Source organism: Bombus flavifrons, chromosome 2 (assembly GCF_040668555.2).
Source record: "Bombus flavifrons isolate JBK064 chromosome 2, iyBomFlav1_principal, whole genome shotgun sequence".
In the NCBI taxonomy this organism is placed as follows: Eukaryota; Metazoa; Arthropoda; class Insecta; order Hymenoptera; family Apidae; genus Bombus; species Bombus flavifrons.
In genome coordinates, this window is record NC_138443.1 from 18,527,042 (window position 1) to 18,550,504 (window position 23,463).

At 38.1% G+C, this 23,463-nt stretch overlaps 1 protein-coding gene across 5 annotated transcripts in view; it reads right to left on the reverse strand.

The window, feature by feature from the left end:
- Positions 1-15,890: 15,890 nt before the first annotated feature.
- Positions 15,891-23,463, reverse strand: part of LOC138188207 (protein O-mannosyl-transferase TMTC1) — a 276,538-nt gene continuing 268,965 nt past the window's right edge. For 2 of the 5 annotated variants that reach the window (XM_069129791.1, XM_069129799.1), the window contains exons 14-15: positions 20,315-20,444; positions 15,891-18,038 (exon numbers count right to left, since the gene is read on the reverse strand). In XM_069129791.1, the coding sequence (XP_068985892.1) occupies positions 17,853-18,038; positions 20,315-20,444 (316 nt within the window). In that variant the 3' untranslated portion in view covers positions 15,891-17,852. The remainder of the gene's footprint in view (positions 18,039-20,314; positions 20,445-23,463) is intronic. The other 3 variants (XM_069129792.1, XR_011175430.1, XR_011175425.1) reach the window with 3 other exon arrangements.

Consider the following 23,463-nt stretch of genomic DNA (forward strand, 5'->3'; position numbering starts at 1 on the left):
GCTTAATTTCATTGCCTGTAACCTAACCTCAACTGACGAAAGTAAATTAATTGGAACTGACCCTATAACGCTGGATTTACATCGAAGTGGAACATCGATTTGCCATCTCGTCCGGTACACCGGACACTGGATGCAGACTTCCTCCTGCGTCACATCCGGTCGTCTTTTCCTTTCTTATCGTGAACAACGCAACACGCGCCAGTTCCAAGAAACTCATTTTTCTCGATCTAGCCACGAGCTCGTACGGAAGTCCGCAATCAATACACCGTTGCATGCTGTTTTTTCTTTTTTTTTTTCGTCTAACCAAGCTTTTTTGCCTACAACTTGGTTGACCTCTCGGAAGCTTGGTTCTCGGAAAATGTCGTCGTACCAGCAGAAACTTTTGGAAGAATCTCAAAGTCACTCGATAAATTTGCAACGATCCCGGTCGATTCCTTTGTTGCCACCGCGTTCTCAGAACTTTCGTTTTATTTATCGTCTGTCATGCTATGCAGAGAGTCTCTCAAGAGTGGAGCAAACTTTTTCAAAGAAAACTTTTCTGCCTCGTTTGTTGTGTAATTTTTGAGTTCATCGTCGGTGCATTTTATAATCCAAACCTGTATCATTCGCTACGTTGCTATCGTGTGAATTTTAAAGGAAGAAGTTCGATTTGTATAGCGTATATAAGTTTATTGTTACTGTGGAGAATTGTGGATCTTTGAAGCCGAAATAATGTTATAGGAACACTAAATTTATACTTGGGATTAATATTAAAATAGAAATATATTTATTTTATGGACGATTTCTTATATATTCATCGATACACACTTGCACGCGTCTCACCACTTTCTTCTGTACCGGACTGTTAATTGAACAGTTTTCATTTCTCTGTTTTTGAGACGCCGCACACACACACACCTCCACACACTGATACCCACATACAAGTATCTCTACTACGCATTTAATCCAGTCCAGCACAGAAAATTATACATATCTCAACAGTTACGATAAAAAGCATAACGATCGTTGTTCAAATATAATTTTTAAAGCAGGACTTCAAATGCTATGTAATAATTGTGAAAAAGATTCCAACATTTAGAACGATCTTTTCATCGCTTCGATTCTAACAAAACTTAAAATGAAGTTGAATGAAAGAAGACATTAGTTGTAACATTAGTTGTAACAAATATATGTTATTTATAAAGCTTGGTCATAATATATTTCACTTACTGATAATGTTTCAAAAAATCAATTGATCTCGCTTCGTTCTTCCATAACGAAGATTTAAAGACGAAAGTATCTTTCAATAAAATATTAGAACCTGTCATCCAGTGATCCGCTGCTGTTTCAAGTTTCATATCTTCAAAATGTTTTGGTAACAACATTAAAAAGTTACATTATATAAAACACCATTTCAACACACCATTTTAATACCGTCTTACCATATTCACGATCACCTAACTTCAACGAAATTTGATCACGATCTTCGTGCACAATAATTTACCAATTAATAATACTACTTAATCGACAAGTTACATCTTGTACATTACACACTTGTTTTCCGTCTTTGTTGACGTAACGCAAGAAAATTGATCAGTATCTCTAGTTTGCGACTTGTGATTTATAAAGTACTTGCGAGGTACTAATACCTAATATTGGTTCAATTTGTACGAGTTAAGCCAGATCAAACGCACAGTTTCCCTTTTCTCTTTATCCAACGCTTCTCCTTCTTTCGAAGTTTATCAAACTAGCTGTCAAACTGGCAAGTTTCTCGAAGTGACGCATCGCTTCCGGCATCCTTGTGCCCGAGGGTGACGGTGTCAAAGTCACGACAACGTTCACCGAACGGACGGAGAATCGAAGATTCAGGGTGACACGAAACTGGTGAAACTGGAAGCTGAATTGTATGTAATTGACCCGGCAGGAACAAAGCTCGCTCGTTAATCAATGGTGACGTAGGGCTGACGTCACGTCCCACGGGTTGGCGCAATGCAGGCACGCTTACTGGTCCATTTATTTACCATTAACGGCTCATTAGTGTGCCAGCATTCATCTGTCTGGCCTGCATGCAACTGGCCTCGCTCTTTTCACGCGGCAGAGAAACGGGCCTATTTCTGCTCGAATTGCTCGGATCGCTTTCACTCATGTCGATTCTAGCTCGTTCCATTTGGTTCTTGCCATCGGTCCCTTTTATCGAGTGGTTCAGTGATTTAGAGGAATTTGAAGGATATTATATGTGAAGACTACAGAGGCAGAACATTGCAGGAGTATAATTTTTCTTCAGTTCCTCGATTATTACGACACAGTCCAAATAAACTATCGCAAATCATTTAAAAATAGATAAATGGATTCGCAAAGTTTGGTAAAAAATATATGATGTAATAAACGATATTATCACTAGACTGTGAATATTTATGCGGATTTATATTTCTATGAATATGATTAAAAAGATAGGATGTAGGTAGAAAATTGTTTTACCGTAAGAATTATAATGCACTTCGAAAACTGCGAAAGTCAAGGAATAGGAAGCAGTAACGCGAATATCTTTCCTATATTGATACTTGCAAAAATGAAAGTAACTATTAAGTTATTGGTGAAATTAGTCAAAGATGGTAAATTATGTCTGGAAGTAACAATTGTTAAGTGGAGTAACAATCACATTATCGATATTTTTTGTTCAACTGATTAAAAGGACGGACAGTTTAATTTAAATGTACAGGTACATAAATGCGCGGGCAAATAAATTAGTATTAATAAAGTTTAAAAGTCTGGCCAGTAATTTCACGAATCGAGATGTAAATTAAAGCTTGATTTTATTTTCGCGACATTTTTCAGAAATTCTAGTAAATGCAATAATTGGCAAAGAGAATATGCAAGAAGCATTAAACTGTTACAGGGCACCCACCATTTTCGTTAAGTTCGATCTTTTCTTTTATTTTACAGAAGCTAACCTCGCGTTAAAGATATCGTTGGAGCTTATTAAAAATAGATAGTATCGTTTGACTTTCCACCGGCGTATTTCACAAAAGGTAGCTTTCTCCCTATAAAATACGATGAACCGAACGCAACGCAGTTTGCGTTCCTGCGATAAGCGAGAATAAAATTATACGCAGCGGCCGTAAGCCCCGCAACGTTAATCCTGTCACGGTGGAGCGTCGTAAAAGATTACGACTACGTGCTGAGAAACGGTCACTTCTTTCTCGGCTGCGGCAACGTATGCAAACAACGCTCGACCGACTATTCTCTTTTTGTCGACGACCAACGGCGAAAACAAATTTCACCCTCTCACCTTTCGCCTGGAGAATCACGGCTCGAATGAAAATTTCAACGGTGAGAAAATCGAGTTTCTCAGATCGAATATAAAAAAAATAGAGAAAGGGGCAAAGGACGGGAGAAAAAAGAGACGAGTCACGTTGCTATAAAATCGTGGCACGCTAGCCTGCCGATTTTTATCTTGATCGTAAAGGGTATGCACCGTGCTTCTGCAGAGATGTATAGAAGTAGGTATATAAGAAACATGATATGTATAACATAGAGGACGAACGAGTGCTAGAGAAATCGGAGGAAAAGGAAAGGTTAATAGATAGCGAGACTGTTCTAAGGTATTTCACAGTACGTTCAAAGGGTGGAAAGCGAGTTATTACCTTCCCGTATTACTGTTACGTTCGTACGTGTATCGACTACGCATTTTATTCGACGGTCGGTACGCTTCTTTGGATTTTATTTGCCCGCTTGCTGCTCCGTAAATCTCGACGATGGGGTAGATTCACGGTTAACCTTCCGGTTCTTATAACTCAGATTACGATGCAACGAAGAAATTTTCTTTTCTGTAAATTACAATTTTTTTTTTTTAATTATATTTCGTTATTTTCATAGAAGTTTCATTCAACTGTGAAAAATTGAACGATTTAAAAAGATTACAATACGATAGGATCACAAGTATCAGCGATGTATCAGTATTGCGTTCATTTGGATAATGAACCTACGAGAACTTACGATTAGCATAAAACGGGTGGAATTAAAAAAGAAGCAATATTCGAACGTTATCCGAACAACTAAGCTACGTGACAAAGAACGATTAAAGCACATACATATTTCGACGTTTGTGAAGAGCGAGGAGAACTCAAAGACATCCAAGTTAAAACGGTCAGTTACGATAGGTAGCGTTCAGAAGCAATGGCGTGTCCAAGTTTCCAGAGGGACTGTCTGGCCTCCGTGTAATTAAACTTCCCAGCTCTTAGGAACTGGCGTGGATCCGAGCAAACAGCATCTAGCAGCATCTGACTAACTCCTTCCCGACAGTGAAGTCGAAGCTGCTCGTTACGACTCGAAAGCAATAAATGTGTTTCCTTGTTGTCGATCGCCATCACTGCGCGTGTTTTCAACCAGCAGCGGAGAGAAACAGTCGGGCAGAATATGTAGCGTCGCGTAATTCGCGACATGAATTTTTAAATACGAATGAAACATTTATGAACGATTCGTTTGCCCGTAGTCGCTCGCAAACGAGACGAATTTTTTCGCGGGGCGTTCCGTTAATGTTTAACCATTTGCCGTCGAACGTAATGTACGAATAAACGAAAAAAGCGAACGAATAAATATTCTCGTAGGGTCATTACGCGAAGTTTCTATACCGCTTTTATTTTTTCATGGAAAGTGATTGGTTCTTATTGCAACGCGCAAACAACGCGATGATCCGAATCGGCGATTCGTCGAAAATTGATGCTTAATTAATCAATACGTTTTAAAAATACGTGATTTCTCGGAAATATTTCCTCTCGTGTCAGTTCGGGACGAGTTGTTAGGAGCGTGGAAAAATAAGTTCGTGAAATGAGATTGAAAAGCCGAAATGGATCCGCTACACGATACTGTAACGGTTATTGTTAATTGAAATGCAATTTGTAGTGTATTTCTAGTTAACTGTATTGTTGTGCGTTACTACGATGTAGACTCCGATGTAGATTCATTTGTAACAGCAATTAATTAGAATAGTAGAATTTCTGAAACGCTCAGCTGTAATTTCAGTGCAATTTGAGCGTACATTGTCAATACGTTGACTACATTCCATATCGAATTCGTATATTAAATTCTATAGGTATATATGTTTCATACTGAATTTTGGCTTTCAATAGGAAAATGATCGGAGGAATAAATATTTAACATGATATAATTCGTTTAATGAACTCGCGTCGCTCGGTACACAAATTTTCAGCGATTTTCAATTCCTACAGTATTAAAAAGCAAGATAGCTTCAACGACGTAGCAAAAATCTCGTCAGATCCGCGAATAAGCCGACGAGTTAAAATACAATTTTAACGATTGCGCGTTTCAGGTTCGTTTTTAAATTGAATACTTTCGATAAATCCTATATTTTCTTCTCAAAAAGATATATTTTCGTCTTAAAACGAAGATCAACGTTCTACGTAAACATTTTACCCGTACCAAGTACAAATCATCCCACGAAATATAGCTAATTTAAGCTGATTTCAATGGGTGGGTGTCATTAGACAGAAGAAGGAGGTGGGCGCGAATGGGCTTGGGTGGTTCGATAAATACCGATCACGTAGGCGCGACCCGTGCAACGAAACGCACATCCATTCCCGGTTACTGAGGAGCAACGGCCCACCACGATAATGTCCGGATTCGTATTCCCACGTGGTGCTAGGATCATGTAGATCCGCCTGCCATTATCGGGAAATCCGCCTATCGAAAACGTGATACCCGTCTTTTGCGGCGCGTAAATCAAACCGCATACTGCTGCTGTAGGTATATTCCAGGACGCTTTTACACGTGGCCTGATCCCGTCTGCTGGAGGGATTTAGCGATTCCACCTTGACCAATTACCGTCGATACGGATCTGAGAGTTTTCTCGGACCGTTTGACCCGACGAACAGCTAAAAGATCGATCTTGGCTAAAATAGCCGATACGTTTCTAATAGGAGAAAAAGATCGTAATTCGAGGAAAAGATCGACCGAGAAAATTGGAAAAAGAGGAATAATAGAACGATAGTGGTCAGTCTAGGTTTGCAGGATCGATGATGAAGCTATGTACAGATCAGTACGTAACTATATATCGGATCAGTGCGCTCGCGATCCAAATGGTCGAAATTTCACTTTACTATTTTCACGATGGTAATGACGATTTCGATCGGTGATTTTTTATCGGTGTCTTTATACGAATTGCCAGCCAGTCCATCTGCACCGTTCCCGAAATATTTTCTGTAGAGCGGTGGAATAGTTTTAGGGTGTATTGCGTGGTAGAAACGTTAGGTGATACGTTATTCTTTTATGCGAGCGAAAGTTAATATCGGTTTGCTTTACGTTCCTCTAACTTTTTTACACTGTTGGATATTTATATCTGAACATTTAATCGTTATTTATTAATTTCTGATCTTCTATTTGAAACAAGTTTCTGATTCAGATATAACCCGATTAACACATTCACACCTGCCAACGCGAAATTACATCGTTTGCCGCGTATAGTTTTATTGCATTATCGAAACATTAATACGATAATGTAGAGAAAAATCCAATAACGGAATTCAATAATGAAAGGAATATCGAGAATCAAGGTGTATTATACAAAAGGGAGAAAAGAATTTTAATAAATAGATCATTCGAACTAAAGATAATCTTTAGAGAGATATTTTAATCTTTTCGCGGCTGATCTCATACATATACGTAATATCGTACTTATTTCAACGAGTTATTACCAAACTAAACCATACATGTATGCATTTTTCACAAGATCTACCTTCATTTCTAGTGTATTCTATTTTATTTACGGGACTGTCAAAAAACGAGTTATTCCTAATATATTATTAGTAATCGATAGATAAAAGAGAATGAATATGGAAATATAGAATAGAAAAATGTAGCGCAAAGCTATGAAGAGTTAGATACTACCAGGTGGAGGGGAAAAGCGAAGGAGGGTAGGATAAATGATCAGGTGGTGGATTGGTTAAAGGGCATAAAAAAAAGAGGAATAGAGTGCAAATTTCACACCAAAGTGTAGTACTTTAGCAAAAGATTAAGATTAAATGCCACTTAGCGTGTAGATATGTATTGTACATGGATAGGTATAGGATAGGGAACGTGTAATCGATAGAAAACAAATTTCTTCCATATTCTACAAGAAATTCAATCTTCGAATAATTAAAACTGACTACGAACGCTTAATCGATATTTTGCATTGTACACGACAATTGCGCTCACAGTGACGATCGTAATAGACTATACACGATCTAAAATCATTCAGATCTACAAAATTCGACGTTCAAAAAGCTAATTCGTTCGTCGACGACGATACAACAGTATCAAGTATTCCGTTTAATCAGATCGTACGCGCTTCACTGCGAAGCGTGCGAATAATTTACCGAAAGTTCTCTCTCGATTCTTATTGGAATCAGGCAGTGTGTGACCTAGATCGAACATAATCGAGGTGTTACGCGAAATCGTAAAGCTGACCGGCGCGTGGGGTCGATGCAAAGGCATCCTTTTGCGCGAGTGAACGTGATAGTTGCCAAATCCAATCAAGCCGATAATTGACGCGGCGTCCGGCGACGGTGTAGGTCAGTCCAATGTTTTCCGTTTAAATAAATCAAAAGGCCGATCGAACGAATTTAAAACGCACGAACAAAACAAAAAAGGAAGAAAAACGGGGACAGAGGGTGGGAAAGGGAAGAGAGGGCGGATGTTCGACGGTTCGATTGATTTAACCGTAACTTCGGTTGCGTCTGGCTGGATTATCAAGAATTTAACGAACCATTGAAAAAGTTCACCGGCTGCCTCCTGCCCGCGTTATTTAATTATTCCTTCGTGTTCGATGAATTCCGACCGAATCGAATCGAAGGCGTGAGCGATACAGATGCAGGCGAACCGGACACGCGCGATTAACGCGTTCCACCGTTCCTTTGTGCGAGTTATTCGATTGTGAACTAGGTTTCAGATTTGGGAAAGAAAATATGCAACGTACAAATTGTTGGTCGAATTGTATTATTTCGTCTATTCCTACATTTTTACCGCTAGCGTTCATTTCGAGTTATAACTTAAAACAACAAATTAAAAAAAAACGGTTCACAATTTAGATATACCCGAATTCACGGTGTTTTCTGCAATGGTGTTATATATTTTTTCATTGAGAATCTAAATTGCGTGTGTTAATTAATTATATAATTTCTTTCTGTTGTTCGTCTATTAGTTTGAAGAGAAGAATATTAAGCCCAAACGAAAAATTACAATAGACGAGATACGTAGATAAAAATAACGTGAAATATATCGCTGGAAGTCACGAAATAAAATTATCGTGAAATCATTCTTCCGCAGGGAAGATGGACACATCTGGATTAAGCTTCATTTGCCTCGTTCCAATTTAACAGGTTACGATAAAATCTATGTATTATGGTAAGAATAAAGTTAATTTATCAAGCCTATAGAATCCCTTACTTTTTTTCGATCCGATAGAATCGTTCATAGTAACGATCTTCTGTAATAATTATTTTGAGAAGCGTATCGTCCGATACTTCAGTACGTGTATTCGAATTAAAAGCGCTTGTAATTACAAAAATATAGAAATTTGACATTGGACGTTACAGAGTTTTATACTTAAAGCTTTAAGAACAATGCAAACACTTTCCAAACCATGATCGACCATTTGTTAAATATTGGTAAATGGCAATCAACGCCTGAAAGGGTGTTCTTCGTGTCAAGATGGCGAAGCTCCTTCGTCGGAATTCCTTATTCATTCGACTTGATTCAAAGAAAGACACCGTCTTATTTCGATGCTTTTCCAAGACCTTTCATCGAAGATTTATAAATATTAATGGCAGTGAAAATTGTATATACACCGACGGAAGATCTCCATGAAAACGTTGGCTGTAGGTTTCCGCGAGAGATTTATGCGACGATCGATTTGTATTCGAAATTCACGAATACTCCGCGTGTTCCCCCTCCCCTCTTTTTCCCGTTTTCATTGATATTTGCTGTGATATTCCATGTCTGTTATTCGATTTTCCGAGCTTACTCGTAGCTCTCTGATCGTTTGTAAATATCTCTTTCGATCGGCAAATGGACTTAACAGGTGACGAGAAGCAAAGAAAATGCTAATTCCTTGCCGTTTATAGGGAAGAAAGCTCTCCAGGGTTTTACAAATAGAATTCCAGCTACACCGCCGTCCCATCTTTGTCGTTAACTTCCTGATCTCTTCGCGATATAGCGCAACTACTAAGAGACTTGTACAAGCTCTTAGATATATTGTTGCAAGTCGTACATCCTAAATACAATTATGTGTAACGCATTTATTGATATACGTCGTCTATGAAAGGTTGAACGCGAAATAACGAAACGAATTAAAACTCCGAAACTCTCCACTTCGTAACGAACCTCGATAGTTTGAGGTCTGAAGAGTGTATTGTTTCTGTGGAAGGGAAGCAGATTGTTAGCTCCAAGAGACACGAGGCTCGATTGTGCATATTGCATTAATCGGCATATTAGATTCGCTCTTAGTTTCGCAGCTGTATAGTGAGAAGAGAAGGGAGAAGGGAGAGGCAGATGATTGGGAAACGTTGAAGAGGCAAAGCAAGGGGGCGCACCCTGGCGTAATCGCGCGGTATTCTGTCTCCGGCCTTCTCACCGGTCGTCTCCGTTCTGTGCCGACGAGGGTTCCGCACAAGAGGCGAAATAAGAGCCATTTCAATTGTGGCGAGTTAAACCGCCAGCAATTACCGTTAAAATTACACGATACTTACCGGGCCACCGAAATTCTGCATTGCGGCAGCCTCTATTATTTCGCAGCCGGGTCGTCTCGGCTACGTAGCTACGCGTTCCATTGTGAACCGAACATGATGCTGACCGACTCTTCGCGACCACCTGCGCAAGCCTTCTCTTTAGCTGTACACAGGTGCACGCCAATTGGACACGCCGTTGGATTTATCCGTAGCAATGTTCGTTGTCGTGGATGCGCTTCTCCGCTCCATCTGCTCTACCGAGAAACTTGTGAGGAGAGGAGGCGAGGATGAACAAATTTTTATCCATATATTTTATAAAAAATTATTCGGATTTACAGAATATCCACTGTTGTTGATTTATGGAATTTTTATGAAAAATTGGTCGTTGCGACTACATTGTTAATAATAGTTTTTTTTATATTTTATGATGAATCAATCAAATTGCACCATCCAAATATACATCGTCGTAAATCTATTCGATTGTTGTGAAAAACTAGTAACAATAACAGCTTTAGTAATAACAAGCGTGGGTAAGGCATAATGGATTCGGAGAAAATTTCCTTTATAAAGAAGAGAAATCTTTTTCTTTTTTAAGGGAAATTGCTGAGTTTGTTTGAAATTAATCTGTCCACATTTGCTAATAATAAGTTTTAATATAGTTCATCGATTTTTTTTTTTTGATTACCAATAGTGCACAATTTTCCGATTATTACTCTATTTCATTTACTTTCTTCGTTCGTCGGTTTCTCCTATTCTCTCTTCCTGTTGTCTTTTTATTTTTGTATTTTCCATTCCAACAAATGATATTAAATTTCCAATTGATCATCGTTATCATATTTCTACATCCATCTACGTTTGTTCACACACATGCACGCATACTTTATGAAATATTGTTACAGAATTCGTGATCAATATATTGACAATAATTTAATAGCGCTATGGGGTTTAATTTTGTAAAATGTAAATCAGAGTATCGGTGGTAGATGATTCTTTGCTACCATGCATTTCAATGCTATCAATATCATTGACAGAAATTTTACTAAGGTGTAAAACATAAATTAACGGCATAGTTAATGTATTTCTGATATTCTGCGTGGACAAATACGCTTAATGTAGTCGATATTCTATATTACAGAATTAATGGACCACGCTGAAAATTCGGCCATGAATTATGATAATTAATAAAGGTGTATTTACGCAAGAATTCGGATCATTGAATTTACCTTCCTATAAAGCGGAAATATGGTCAGTGAATAATAATTAGTTACGCCGTTACACAAGATACGATTTAGTGAAACAAATGGCAAATCTAAATCGTACATTCAATTTGCAAGCAACAATGAAAATGTTGATTTGATTAAATTCCTTATAATCTAATGATTCAATATTATTCGATAGTACTAGGATAAAATTGAAATTTCAATGTATAATTTCATTTCGTTGTTATACGTATAAATCTTTTATTCGCTAAATCAATTTTTAGATCTTCGATCTTTTGCTTAAGCAACGAAAAAGTTTCCTACCAAATTCTAAAATCTCCAAGAGCTTTATTTGTTCATAAATCATTTCACGGTATTTTTATCTTATCGTAATTTTATCAGAAGAGATGCAGCAAATAGCATAAGATAATTAATTACTTATCTGATATATTAGACTTTTATTAGACTATTAAATAACAGCTATAACAAGTTATACATATTAAAATGAATTAAACGTGATTACAGTGAAATATGGGATTGTTAAAATGTTTGGTAATGGCCCCAATTTTTAATAAGACACTTACTATTCCATTTGATAGAAAAATAAAGATAAAAATATAAAAACTATGTAAAACGTATAAAATGTTGCTGTGATAAGCAATTGTGATAAGCGAGACACAGTAGCAGTCTGATTACATTATTGAAGAAATTCCAAAAGGTATCTGTTCTCTTCGGGTCAGCTTAATGATATTGATCTTAGCTCGTAGATGATTGCCACGTCCGAAGAATTCTTCCTGCTGACTTCTCACGGTTTCGGTATGTCAGCTAGCTCTTGATGAAGCAAACTGTGCAATGTTTGCGAAACCTCGACGACGGGAATCCTTAGGAACCCAGAAACTATCCAACGAATCCAAGACCAATACAACATATTCTTTGCAGTAGTCAGTTACTATTCTTGACCCAAACAGAAAAGGGCGGAAGAAGAGTTAAAACGAACCAGCAAACGGTGTAGTCTCTTCTGTGTTTCGAAGAAACCAAGAATCAACATCAACTTGTATCTGTATTGCATCGTAACGATACTTAAGAAAAATTTTCTTATGGTTTCCCATTCCTCAATAAAATTCTGACTATGTGAAAAAGAACCATAATAATCGTACGTTATTATGTGTCATTGACGGATAGGTACATTGAACAAAAGAAACAATCCAATGCCAAGTTCCGAACCTCGAATCGTGTTGCGTCAGACGCACCTTATCCTTACAATGGGAGGCGTATAGATAAGGAAACGTTTACTCGCATAAATGCGACTAGTCGTAAAACGAAGAATTTTATATCTATTACTTTTCTAAAATATATAGTTTGAAAATATATTTCTTATATTTTTTATTTCGTGCACCGTTTACGAATGAAATTAAGTTGGAACTAAAAAAATTCTATAAAAATAGAAAAGACATGAAAAGCGCACGAATGATAATCTTCCCTTAATTCCTGTGTAAAGTTACTTTTATTGCGAATAGAATTTACCACGCTACCAGATAAATGGCACTTCATTCCTAATCATTGACACACAGGTAGCTGTACATTTTTCTCAAAACGACAATAACTGAATATAATAAAGTTGAATAAAAAAAAAAAAATGTACATTAGTTTAAAAATAAAAAAAATAAAGGAATAATAAAGCGAAACAAATCGCGATGTTTCGTTCTGTCGCAGAATCTGTTGGGCAGACTCAACGATTTGCGTAATCCTCGAATGGTGGTTGGACAACGTTGCGCGTCGAAATATCGTTGGTTGGTCCCGACGAAAGCGATCCACAAATTCGTCCCGTCCCGATCGTCGAAACCACAATTTTAACCGAACGGTCGTAATTAAACGGACTAAAACTGGATAATTGATGAGGCACGTGTAGGAGGGGAGTATTGGCAATATTGGTAACGGTCGGATATCCGAACATAAATCGAACGAATACTCATACATGTATATAAACATACACTTTATTATGATAATTTATAATTGCATTCGTATTCACAATGAATATGCGCAATAACGTATTGTAATTAGATGTATAAACTGGTCTATGGAGTAATAACCTAGACTAATCAAGTTTTGCGGCTAATTATATACGGCCCACGTACAGACTCAATTACACGTCGATCTCTCGTATCACGTCTGTTTCCATTTCAAATTGATTTTTATCAAATTTTGATCGAGTAAGGATCCAGTTGACACAGGAGCAACCAATGTGTATTTTAATGCGATGCCTTGTTTATACCATTTCTTATTGGTATTCTTAAAGGTATGCGTGATATCGTTTTAATTTTACGATAAACGTGCTCTTAAAACGTATCAAATCCTTTTCGTTCGTGAAAACGGAATTATCATCCATCATTTTGACCAGTTTGGTAATTCTAGAATAAAAGGATACCATTAAATTCCTGATCGATTCAAACCATTGTTATAAATCTATCGTTATATTTTAGATTCTCGTCGCTAATGATCCAGAAGTTAACGCGACGTTAAATTCTTATTTAGAAAAATGAGGCAAAGGAAGAAGACGCAAAGAATCCTTATTTTTTTTATTAAGGTTCTTTGACCACTGTAAAGATCATGAAACGTCAGATCGACGCGGAATCTTATCCCGTTCGTCTACATTATAGACACCCAACGACGATCGACTCTCGTGGAACAATCGACCCTGCCAATCAGAAATTTCGCCGGGAAATGAAAATGCGAAAGTAACGCGACAGGTAGTTTTCTGCGAATCGTTTCGAACTCTGTATTCCCCGAAAATTGGTAGGAACTGAACTTGGTTTGGCGATTCAACACGAACCTCGAAATGTATCGTTGGATTTGTTCGGTTTCGCGTGTGTGTATGTCAGGAGCGTTGAGCCGTTTCACACATTTCTGTTTTACCATTTACCTGTTTTCTTTCTTCTTTTTTTTTTCTTTTTACATAGGTAGCTTCTTTGTGACACATTGTTTTCCGTGAAATAAGTTCGTTTAAGCTCATTTTTATCCATAGGCTTCAGTTCTGTGTACAAACAGAATACAATAAATATATGGGGAATAAAAATTGTAAAAATTCGCGTTCTCGTACGATACTCGATCCGTAAGATTGAAAAACGATGCCGTAGGTTGTTTTCTCTTTTTATTCGTGTTGTACTGTACACAATAAGCGATGAACAACTCTCGTCTGTTCGCCTTATTCGCTGAGCAATTATTGTAACAATTTCGGTACCGTTCTGGTAGGAAAGCATAGCTATATAAATACTTCTCCGTTACCTATTCGTTACGATAATAAAATAACGTTTACATCGTCGTCTGAAGGAATTAACTGGGTCCTTAAATTACGTCGATTCCATTACAACACCGTTTCCAAATGAAAAGTATCGTCGTACCAGTTTTTCCGAACACTCAGTCGCTCTGGTTCATATGCACGCGTATTTTTAAACGCTAATCTCGATTTTAAAGAATCAAGCAAATAATATTCGCATGAATTTCGTCGCGTGTACACGAAGTGTTGCGTGTTTCGATCGACGAAAGAAATATTTAAATATCGAGGATATAAAATATAAAATATTTCTAAATAAATACGATCTTATCCTTACAAATTCCTCATGTCTGATCAAATTTTTATTTTGATCGAATCCTAAGACAAACGTGATTTTCTAAAAAATATATCGTTCACACAACACCAAGCGACACGATTCAACCGAAGCAACGTCGGCACTCGTGCGACAGCACATTTAAAAAAATATTTCATCTTGATCGAATCGACCTTCAGCGACTACCGATTCTCTAGCGACCTCGTTGCTGGAATCTCGTTCGTAACTGACAACGAGATCGATCCTCAGAAGCAGTTTCGTGAGGTAAATTGCTGCTTGGCCAATGACAGTCTCCTCTGTTTCATCACCAACGTGCTTCGATTCGAAAATTTTCGACGAGAAAAGAGGGATACGGGGGAATACGTGAATGAGGAGGAATGCGTGGGTCGTAGGAGGAGATAGAACGTATACATGAACCAACGCAAACGTTATCTACAAATTCACGTCACGTTCGTGCATCTTGACATCCACGAATCTTATTTGAAGCTTCCATTGCACGACTTTCTCTCTTTCTCTCTCTCTCTTTCTCTCTCTCTCTCTCTCTTTCTTTCACATTTAATGCTCTCGAGAGCGACCGATTTGATGAAATTTGCGTGAGAAATTCACTCGAATTATTATTACTCAAACGTACAATATCGTAATAGAGAATTGTTCAATAAGCATCGCCGAACTTTTCGATGTTTTCTCGAATCTTTTTTTTGTTAGTATACAGCGTATATACATTGGTCTTCCATTAAGTTTTGGCAACGTTTCGACGAGGGCGTTCGTTTAAAGCGACGATTTACGACTACAGGCAAGCACGGGTGTGCAATCAACGAAAAGAACGAAAAAATAAAAGCGGAAAAGAAACGAAAGAAACGTGCTGCGTCACTTTCGACCACGTTCGAACGAGAAACTTGGACGTCCTATCGAACCAAAAGATACACAAAAGAACTCGCCGCCATCGGACTTCCTTTTAATTGAAAACCGTTTCTCCTTCTGACGTTTCTAAGAGTGCAGCAACACACGATTTCTCGGTTTACCGATGAAAAGACGGTAGCTACGATCGATCCGTCTATCTTGCTGGAGGACGTCGAACGAGTTTCCCTTTCGTTCCGATTCACCGATCGTGGGTTTCATCGGTTGCTTTTAAATGAAACTTCGATTGATTGGTTGTACGTTGCCGACCTGGTTTAATCTAGGTCGGAGAATATTCCGAAATCGGGTTGTTTTTACCTGTCATTAATTCCTGAATATTTGTTGTTTCTGATTAAGAAGAATTGAAATGCTGAAATGAATTTAATAAATTGTTAGAATGTCATTTTTTATTTCTACTTATTTCCTTCCAAAATTTTTCTTTCCAAATATTATATATATATATATATATATATATATATATATATATATATATATGAAAAAAAGAATAGATTTATTGCGTGAAAGAAATAAGATAAAATAATGTTGAAAAGACGAGCGTAGTCATGGATCGAAAAGTAAAACGATTATTTATATTCCTTCGATTACAGTATCATTGTTAAACTGCCAGCTAGTACCAACTCGTGTAATACACGTTTACGCAAGTTTATATTTTCAAGAAAATAATTAAAAAAGTGAAATCTAAATATTATAGATATTATAACTTATAATACTTTACTTCGAATATTTTATATATTTCTGTATATTATGTACGTTCTGTACATACTTGAATCTTGAAAATCTCTCATAAGCGCATAAATATCAGCAATCAAATTATTATCTCTCGTAATCAACATTTTAACACATAGATAATAAATCGTGCTTTAGCCAAACGTTCGATACGTTGCCGAACAAAGCTCATCGAAGAATGACGTACATCATTATTATCTTTTCTCTTTCTTCCATCGACGCACACTTCCTTACTCGATTTTCTTACAAAAGCCATACCAAACGGCCAGAAACGCCGATACGTTTAATTAAACGCTAAATATTGGCACCGTGTAATTACATATGTGCGGAGAACTACGTGTCCGGCAATTAGAGACAAAACACGTACAGAAGAACGATCCGAGAAAAACGATTATGACGATAGCGAGTCGATTGTGTACGTGTCTCTGTAATACTGCCCGATCATCCTCGATGCACGTGTGAAAAATAAATTTCAGAGTAACTTGACTCTCTGTTCGATCAAAGTTCGCCGTGTCGTGTCGTCGCGAAATAGGGACCAATTAATGTGGTTAATTAACTATATTTACACATTTACCAAGGGCTTCTCCGATCATATCTCAGTCCATTGTTATCAATATTGTCCGCTATGAACGCATGCGTCTCTGTCTCGTAGGAACGACGTAGAGAAAGAAAAATACTCTTCGAAACGACGCTTCTGCGGAAGAAAAGCGTAAACCAGATTTCACCCTCGTGATCGTGTAATTTTCTCTATCGATCGGTCGTACAAGGTCTTCGCGATATTTCCAACGTATCACGAACGTCCTGTATTTTGTCGTATGCTTCGTCGATCCGCGTGTTTCTCGAAAAAAGAACGATCATTAAGGGGTTCTGGGTTAAGGCTTCGTTTACGAATCGACTCTCGTTAGATTCTTGTTTCACTCGTTTCGTTCCCCAATCGAACGTTTCCTCTCGAAATCCCTCTCGATCGCGAGAAAAAAATTACACGGAAGAAACCCAGCGAACGGGTAGCATCGTGACGAACGCTGCTTCTCTGAGAACGTCGAAAGCACACTCAAAGTACAGCGAATAATTGTTTAAAAACACGTCGACGCTACCTCGACGATAGTAGTAACTATATAACCAACGCCGATCAGTTACTCGTCCAAAAGATTATCGCCAGACTCCAACTACGTTACTCTCATTTTTATTTCCATTAGAACCTTCCATCGCTTCGTTTCGTATTACCCGAAGGTAGACTATAAACGGGGAACCTAGTCGATGCGCAGCTCGCTTGGTCCTCTTCAATGAAAACGCAGTCGTTGTGATCGATGTCTGCTACACCCGCGGTGCTTATCGCGATACATATCGTAGACATCGAATACTTAAATACCGCAACTCGTTCGAAGTGGAACGTTTTCTCGACTTGGCGTATTTCTCGGCCATCTCGTGACATTTCACTGGTCGCCGCATATACCTGGAGTGTCACGCGAAAAAACGCGGTAACAACCACCTATATTTTCGTCTTCCGTTTCTTCTCCTTTCGTTCGCATTGCCAGAGACTGAAACACGTGAAAAGTAGCCGAGAGTACCAACAAGTCCTAGACTCGCAGCTGTTCGAGCCACGAACACATCGACAGACGGAAACTCGTCGAACTGCCAGCGTTTAAGGCGAGAGGATGAGAAACAGAGACATAGGTGGAGAGTTAGTCGAAGAGTTACGCGAGCTAGAGCGTCTCCAGGAGGTTCTGGACGAGAAGCGCGGGAGCGGTCACGCGTGCCTTTCCCTTTCTAGACTGTCTACAGGTACGTACGTTGCAACGAGGCGCTCGCTCCAGCTGTTCCGACTTGTTGCTGTCCTGCTCGAGCTGCACTGACACGCTGGCGACACGCGGTGTCGAACAACCGCCCTGCTGCAACAGACAATTCGACATGTTTGAAGGGGAACCCTGACGTTTACTGCCTCGTCGAGTGTACACGGGCTGGAACACGCGTCGAGGGGACTACCGCCCCGGATCGCCGATCGTGGCTAATCAACCCCGCATGCGGATCAACGCCTCTGACTTTTCGTTGTTTCGCCGCGGCTAAACAGGTGGTTCATCTGTCGCTTATTTTCTACTTTATAGGCAAAATGTGGGTTTCGACGAGCGTGGTTGAATTCAAGGAGAATGTTGTGAGAATTTTGTGAGATATCGGAGGCTGACAAGCGAGTATATCGCCGGGCGTAAGTATTAGGACATCTACGCTTTACGCAATTATTGAAAAAGTTTAGCAGAATTCTACTTGGCTGGTATTTTACATTATAAGGTACTTAACACGTGATATAGGAATGAAATAGGAAATTTATAATAAAATAGTCGTATAGAAAATCAATACCGAGTAGTGTTTTGGTGTTGTGTGGATTTAGGTTTAAGAATCGATCGAAGGACGAGTTTGTAAGTTCTAAATTATTAATGTTTACTTTCAGGTAATACCGAATAATTTGTTGAAATATAACTTGACAGGCTCCAAAATTTGAAATCCACGATTTTCTGGTATGTAACAAGAGAATTAAATTACTCGATAAATTAGTATAATATTTCCCAATATTAGTATATTCTGCAATAGCGAATCGAAAGTACTTCACTCAATAACAAAAATAGAAAGTTCGTGCAATCACGAGAAATATAAGGAAAAGAGCATTTATAACAATCAATAGTAAACGTTCGATCGAAAAACAGAAGGGAAAAAGAACGACAGGATGAAAGAAAGAGAAGTCGGTTCAAAGTGGGCAAGTTTCTACAGGGTTGAATCGTTAACGACTGGAACGAATTGTGCCGAAGCACTGAGTGAGCACTGCTGTGAATGGGCGCGGCAGTGAAGAAAGGGGCAGGAACGAACGTAGAACGAGAGGGAACAGAAAGAAGTCCTAGCGGAGCCGAATCTATTTAATTAGAATTATGGCGATACGACGTAACCGAAGAATCTCAAGTAATCTGTCAATGAGTTTAACAGGTCGCCGGCAGCGTCGACTAGCTCGCGGTATCCGACTTTCCTTCCACTAATGCGTTCAATTACTTTTATCACGACATTTTCCACGACATGGATGGGAAAGACTCTCAAGTTCGCAGGCGAAATGAAGCGAACGTCGCCGAAAGAATGACGGAAATATTAAAACGCGCGGATCAAAGGGAAAGGGTCATAAAGCAGGATGAACGTCAAGCGGTCTTGAAACTTAATAGAAGTATTAATATTATGTAGCCGTTTCCGATCGTGTCGTTTCTACCGTAGAACCAATTTCAACGATCAAGGAGAAACTAATAAATTTTATTATCAGAAGTTTTATAATTTCACTCGAGCGATATAGCATTGCGAGTCGTAATTAATTATTGCTGTAATACAATGGTATAATGATGCGCTGGTGTTACGGATTATCGTACAAGTTTCGACAATATATTTTATAGGTAAAAATAAATATAACGCTGTAAGTGATTTATCGTCAAGTTGCAGAAAATATATGAGGCAGGAAGTAATGGATTTATTTCCAGATAAATGATATTCCTGTTTCGTATTGATTTAGTGAATTAAACATAGTGAATTAAATAAATTAAGTGATAAATCGGTTTATAAACTAATCCAGTCGCATGTTGGTTTTACGTTGTCTCTATGTATTTTCGTATTCGAAGTACATATAATATTATTCGTAAGCCTCTAACACATCAGTGTACTATAGAATTTATTCGATACGTAAATAATTAATTCAGCAAATTTGCCTTGTATCTATTAACGTGTAACGTTAATATTATTTATTTACTTATTTATTTTTTGGTCCTATGCAATGTTAAAAATAGAAGCACCGTTTTGTTCGCCTTCAAAATCAACTTTTTTATAACGTTTTCAAGGACTTTTGCTTATACAATATTTTCGTACTAGCTTTAGCCGTCGAACACGTTCATTCCCTAATTATTTATATGGTGCAGGAATGCGAATGAAAAAAGATAATTGTGCAGGGGAATGAGTTTTCTTCAAAGGAAGAGAAAAAATTCGATATGAAAGTCTTTTGTCGATAGTTTCGTTTTTTAAGAAAATCAGATTTCAGAGATTTGTGAAATATATTATATCATATAATTTTCACATTTGATTCGATGATACTCGATTTTGCATGATATTCGCCATGAATATTATCTAAATAGAAATGAAAATTACTGACCGACAAGCAGATATTTCCTTGATGTTGATGCGCTCGACGACGAGATTCACTTTGTAGCTGCCACGCGCGTATATAAAGATCGCCACGATATACGAGGCCACCTCGTTTCGCTCGTAACATCAGATGCCATCTGAAACGTAAATATGCAAAACATATTTCAGGCAGCTCCAAATACGATCAAAATTTTAAATGACCTCTTCGAATAGGACAATAAATATTCACTTCAGCACATTATTTACGAGGTCAGAGAATTTTCCACATGTCCAGACTTATTAATAATCAATCACGTGTCACCAGCGTGCAAATAAAATAGCAAACTTCGATAAATTTGAATCGTTTTAAATTGTTTTAATTGTTTCTAAATTTATAACAAAAGCGGAATAAAGATGTTAAAAGCTATAATAGTCCGTATAATTCGACAATTAAATGTAAAATTACTTATAATAGAATTCACATGTTTCGAACTTTTACTATTTTAACTACATCTTCAATGGTTTAATTCTATTAAACATATAACACTTTCACAGCGTATAAACTTGTCTATACGCGTATTAAAGTTAGTGTACAATTTATTTCATAATAATATTATACTAAATTTAATATTATTACACAATACGTGTATATGAGATTGTGTATAACGTATTAACCGGACGAACAGACAATTTTAACTCATTAAACGTAACAAAAGAACGAAATTTTCTCATATAATGCTTCATTCTCGGTGAATTCGAACGCGTCACCAAAATAAAACGAATAATCTTGCATTTGTTGATTTAAAAGGACAGAGATCGAAAAATGTCGATCCCTTGGCTTCATAATAAGAGAGGAAACATGCATCTAAGGTAGGCATGCGAAATAAATTGCCAGACTGTCGCAAGTCATAGTTTGCATTCACCGGTGATGGAGTTTCTAGCGAACGTCTCACACCCTCTCGATAAAATAAATTCGTAAATGACACACCCTTTTCACGCGTCACTTCCGCGCGCGCAGTTCATTCTCAGCAGCTCTTTTTTCGCGGCCGAGCGGCGTGTTTACGAAGCGGAAAAGAGGGTGAATATCAGGAGTCAATAGTCGAGCTCCAAGGAGGACGCGCGCGCGATCCTTTATCGTGTCACATACTTCCCTCGGAACATTAACCTGGGAACTCTTGATATTTTCTCGCCAAGAACGAACAAGTAGTTGAACGTCGAGCAGGAAATAAAGATTATTTAAAACGTAGACCCTGTTGCGTCTACCAAATACACTGCGCCGCTTAGTTAAAATGTCTTATCTAGCACTTTGAACTTAAGAAAACTGAAATTTTATTATTATCTTTGTGCTAACTCTGTTCTCCTTTATTCAGTTAAAAAACTATAGTCATTATTTCTCTCTCGTGACAGCTTATATAACGCAATCTCGCTTAAAAGATAACGAAAGAACACGTCCTCGAGCTTTTCAGTATCTCTCGATTGAGTTGCATTGAAAGAAGAAAGTACTTTATAGATTAAAGAATAACATGTATTGATATCGTAACAAGATTGTAGCAAGTTTTCCAGTTCTACTACCTTTATCTTTCTCATCTTCAGCTTTTTCTTTCCAAAATGTTTTTAGATATCTTCAGTTTTCTGTTCCCTTCGTTTGTTATATTCAATGATCTTGGATAATCGCAGAATACACGTGTAATACACTGCTCATGAAATCTCGAACCGTTTTTCATAATCCACGTAATACGTAGATAAATTAATAAAAAGTTTCCACTAGTATTTAAATATTTTCCTCAGCCATTGAACATCGACTATCTTAAATATTCTATGAGAGATCTTCTAGATGAACACGATATTATAAAAGCTTGGTAGGAGCAGAGTTCAAATACGTGCTGAAGGAGAAAAGGGTGATTATAAAATTCCAGCAGTTCAAAGGAAAATTTCCAGGGACGCCTTGTTAAACGATTTTCGCGGAATATTTGCGCATGCCTTCCGGAACGGTGGCGCGCCGCGATAATTTTCATCGGCCTTGGAATTTCCTTCAAGATACGGCATTCCTCGTTTCAGCTACGTTGTTCGGTACGTTCGCGCCGCTTCATAAGGAAATAAGAGGCCACGCGAGTTCCAGCTTCCCGCCTTCTATTCTTTCCCACTTCCTTTCGTCGTATGTTTTCTTCAATTCCTTGCACGTCTTTTTGCATGTCGTTACCAGGTAACTACTCCCCGACTAATTCGTCCTCGCGAGAGAACACTTACTTTCTCGAACGCGAAACACCCCAACTCTTCGTCGCATTCTACTATTCTTTTCATTTCTTTCCAACGTAGCTGAGTTAAAACGACGTGAAACTACCCCTTAATTTCCGATTGCAGCGTTGATCGGTCGTGACTGAAAAATGCGTGCGATATTTAAGTCTCATCTACTTCATATAAGGACAGTCGAGCAATTTGTTTAGTGAAAGATTTTATTTCGTTTTCTGATATTCGACGGAGGAAACAGAAGTGTGGCGGATCGGTACCAACAGGACGCCGACAGGTCAAGGCATCGATGCGGTCGTAACACCTCCCGGGCGATCCGGGTACCAACCGCCAACATCAGAGGGCTACTACGACGACAACGAATCTGTTTGTCTCACTAGCGGTCGAATATACGGTGTCACGATACAAATACCGCACCTAGCGAAACTCCCTCTACGTTTAAGGCAGGGATTACCGAGCATAGTAGACTACCGAAGCGTCCTGTTTTGCGACCAAGTTTTCAGGACAAAAAAACAACCAAAAACAAAATCACGTGAAAGCTCCGCTCCCCAGCGGCTTAAATCCAAAGAATAGATTATAACATAAAAAATGTAACACGCCGACACATAACATAGTATGGCTACGTCGTACCGTCGCGTATCGGTACTTTTCCCTGACACATCTTATCGAAATTCACAGTTTATTGTGAATAACCAAATGTATTAATATGTATCTTGGTTTAAATAAACGTTATTAAAAAAAAAAAAGGACTACCGGGCATAGCCTTACTGACGAGTCCACCGGTAGTCCCGGGACGAAACGCGAATTCTCTTTTCACCTGCCTGACAGCAACTACACTTCCTACAGAAGTAAGGAAGTAATCGATTCCTTTAACGTACTTCGATGATACTGAACTTAAAAATACAGACATCGAAAACTTAATATCGTAAA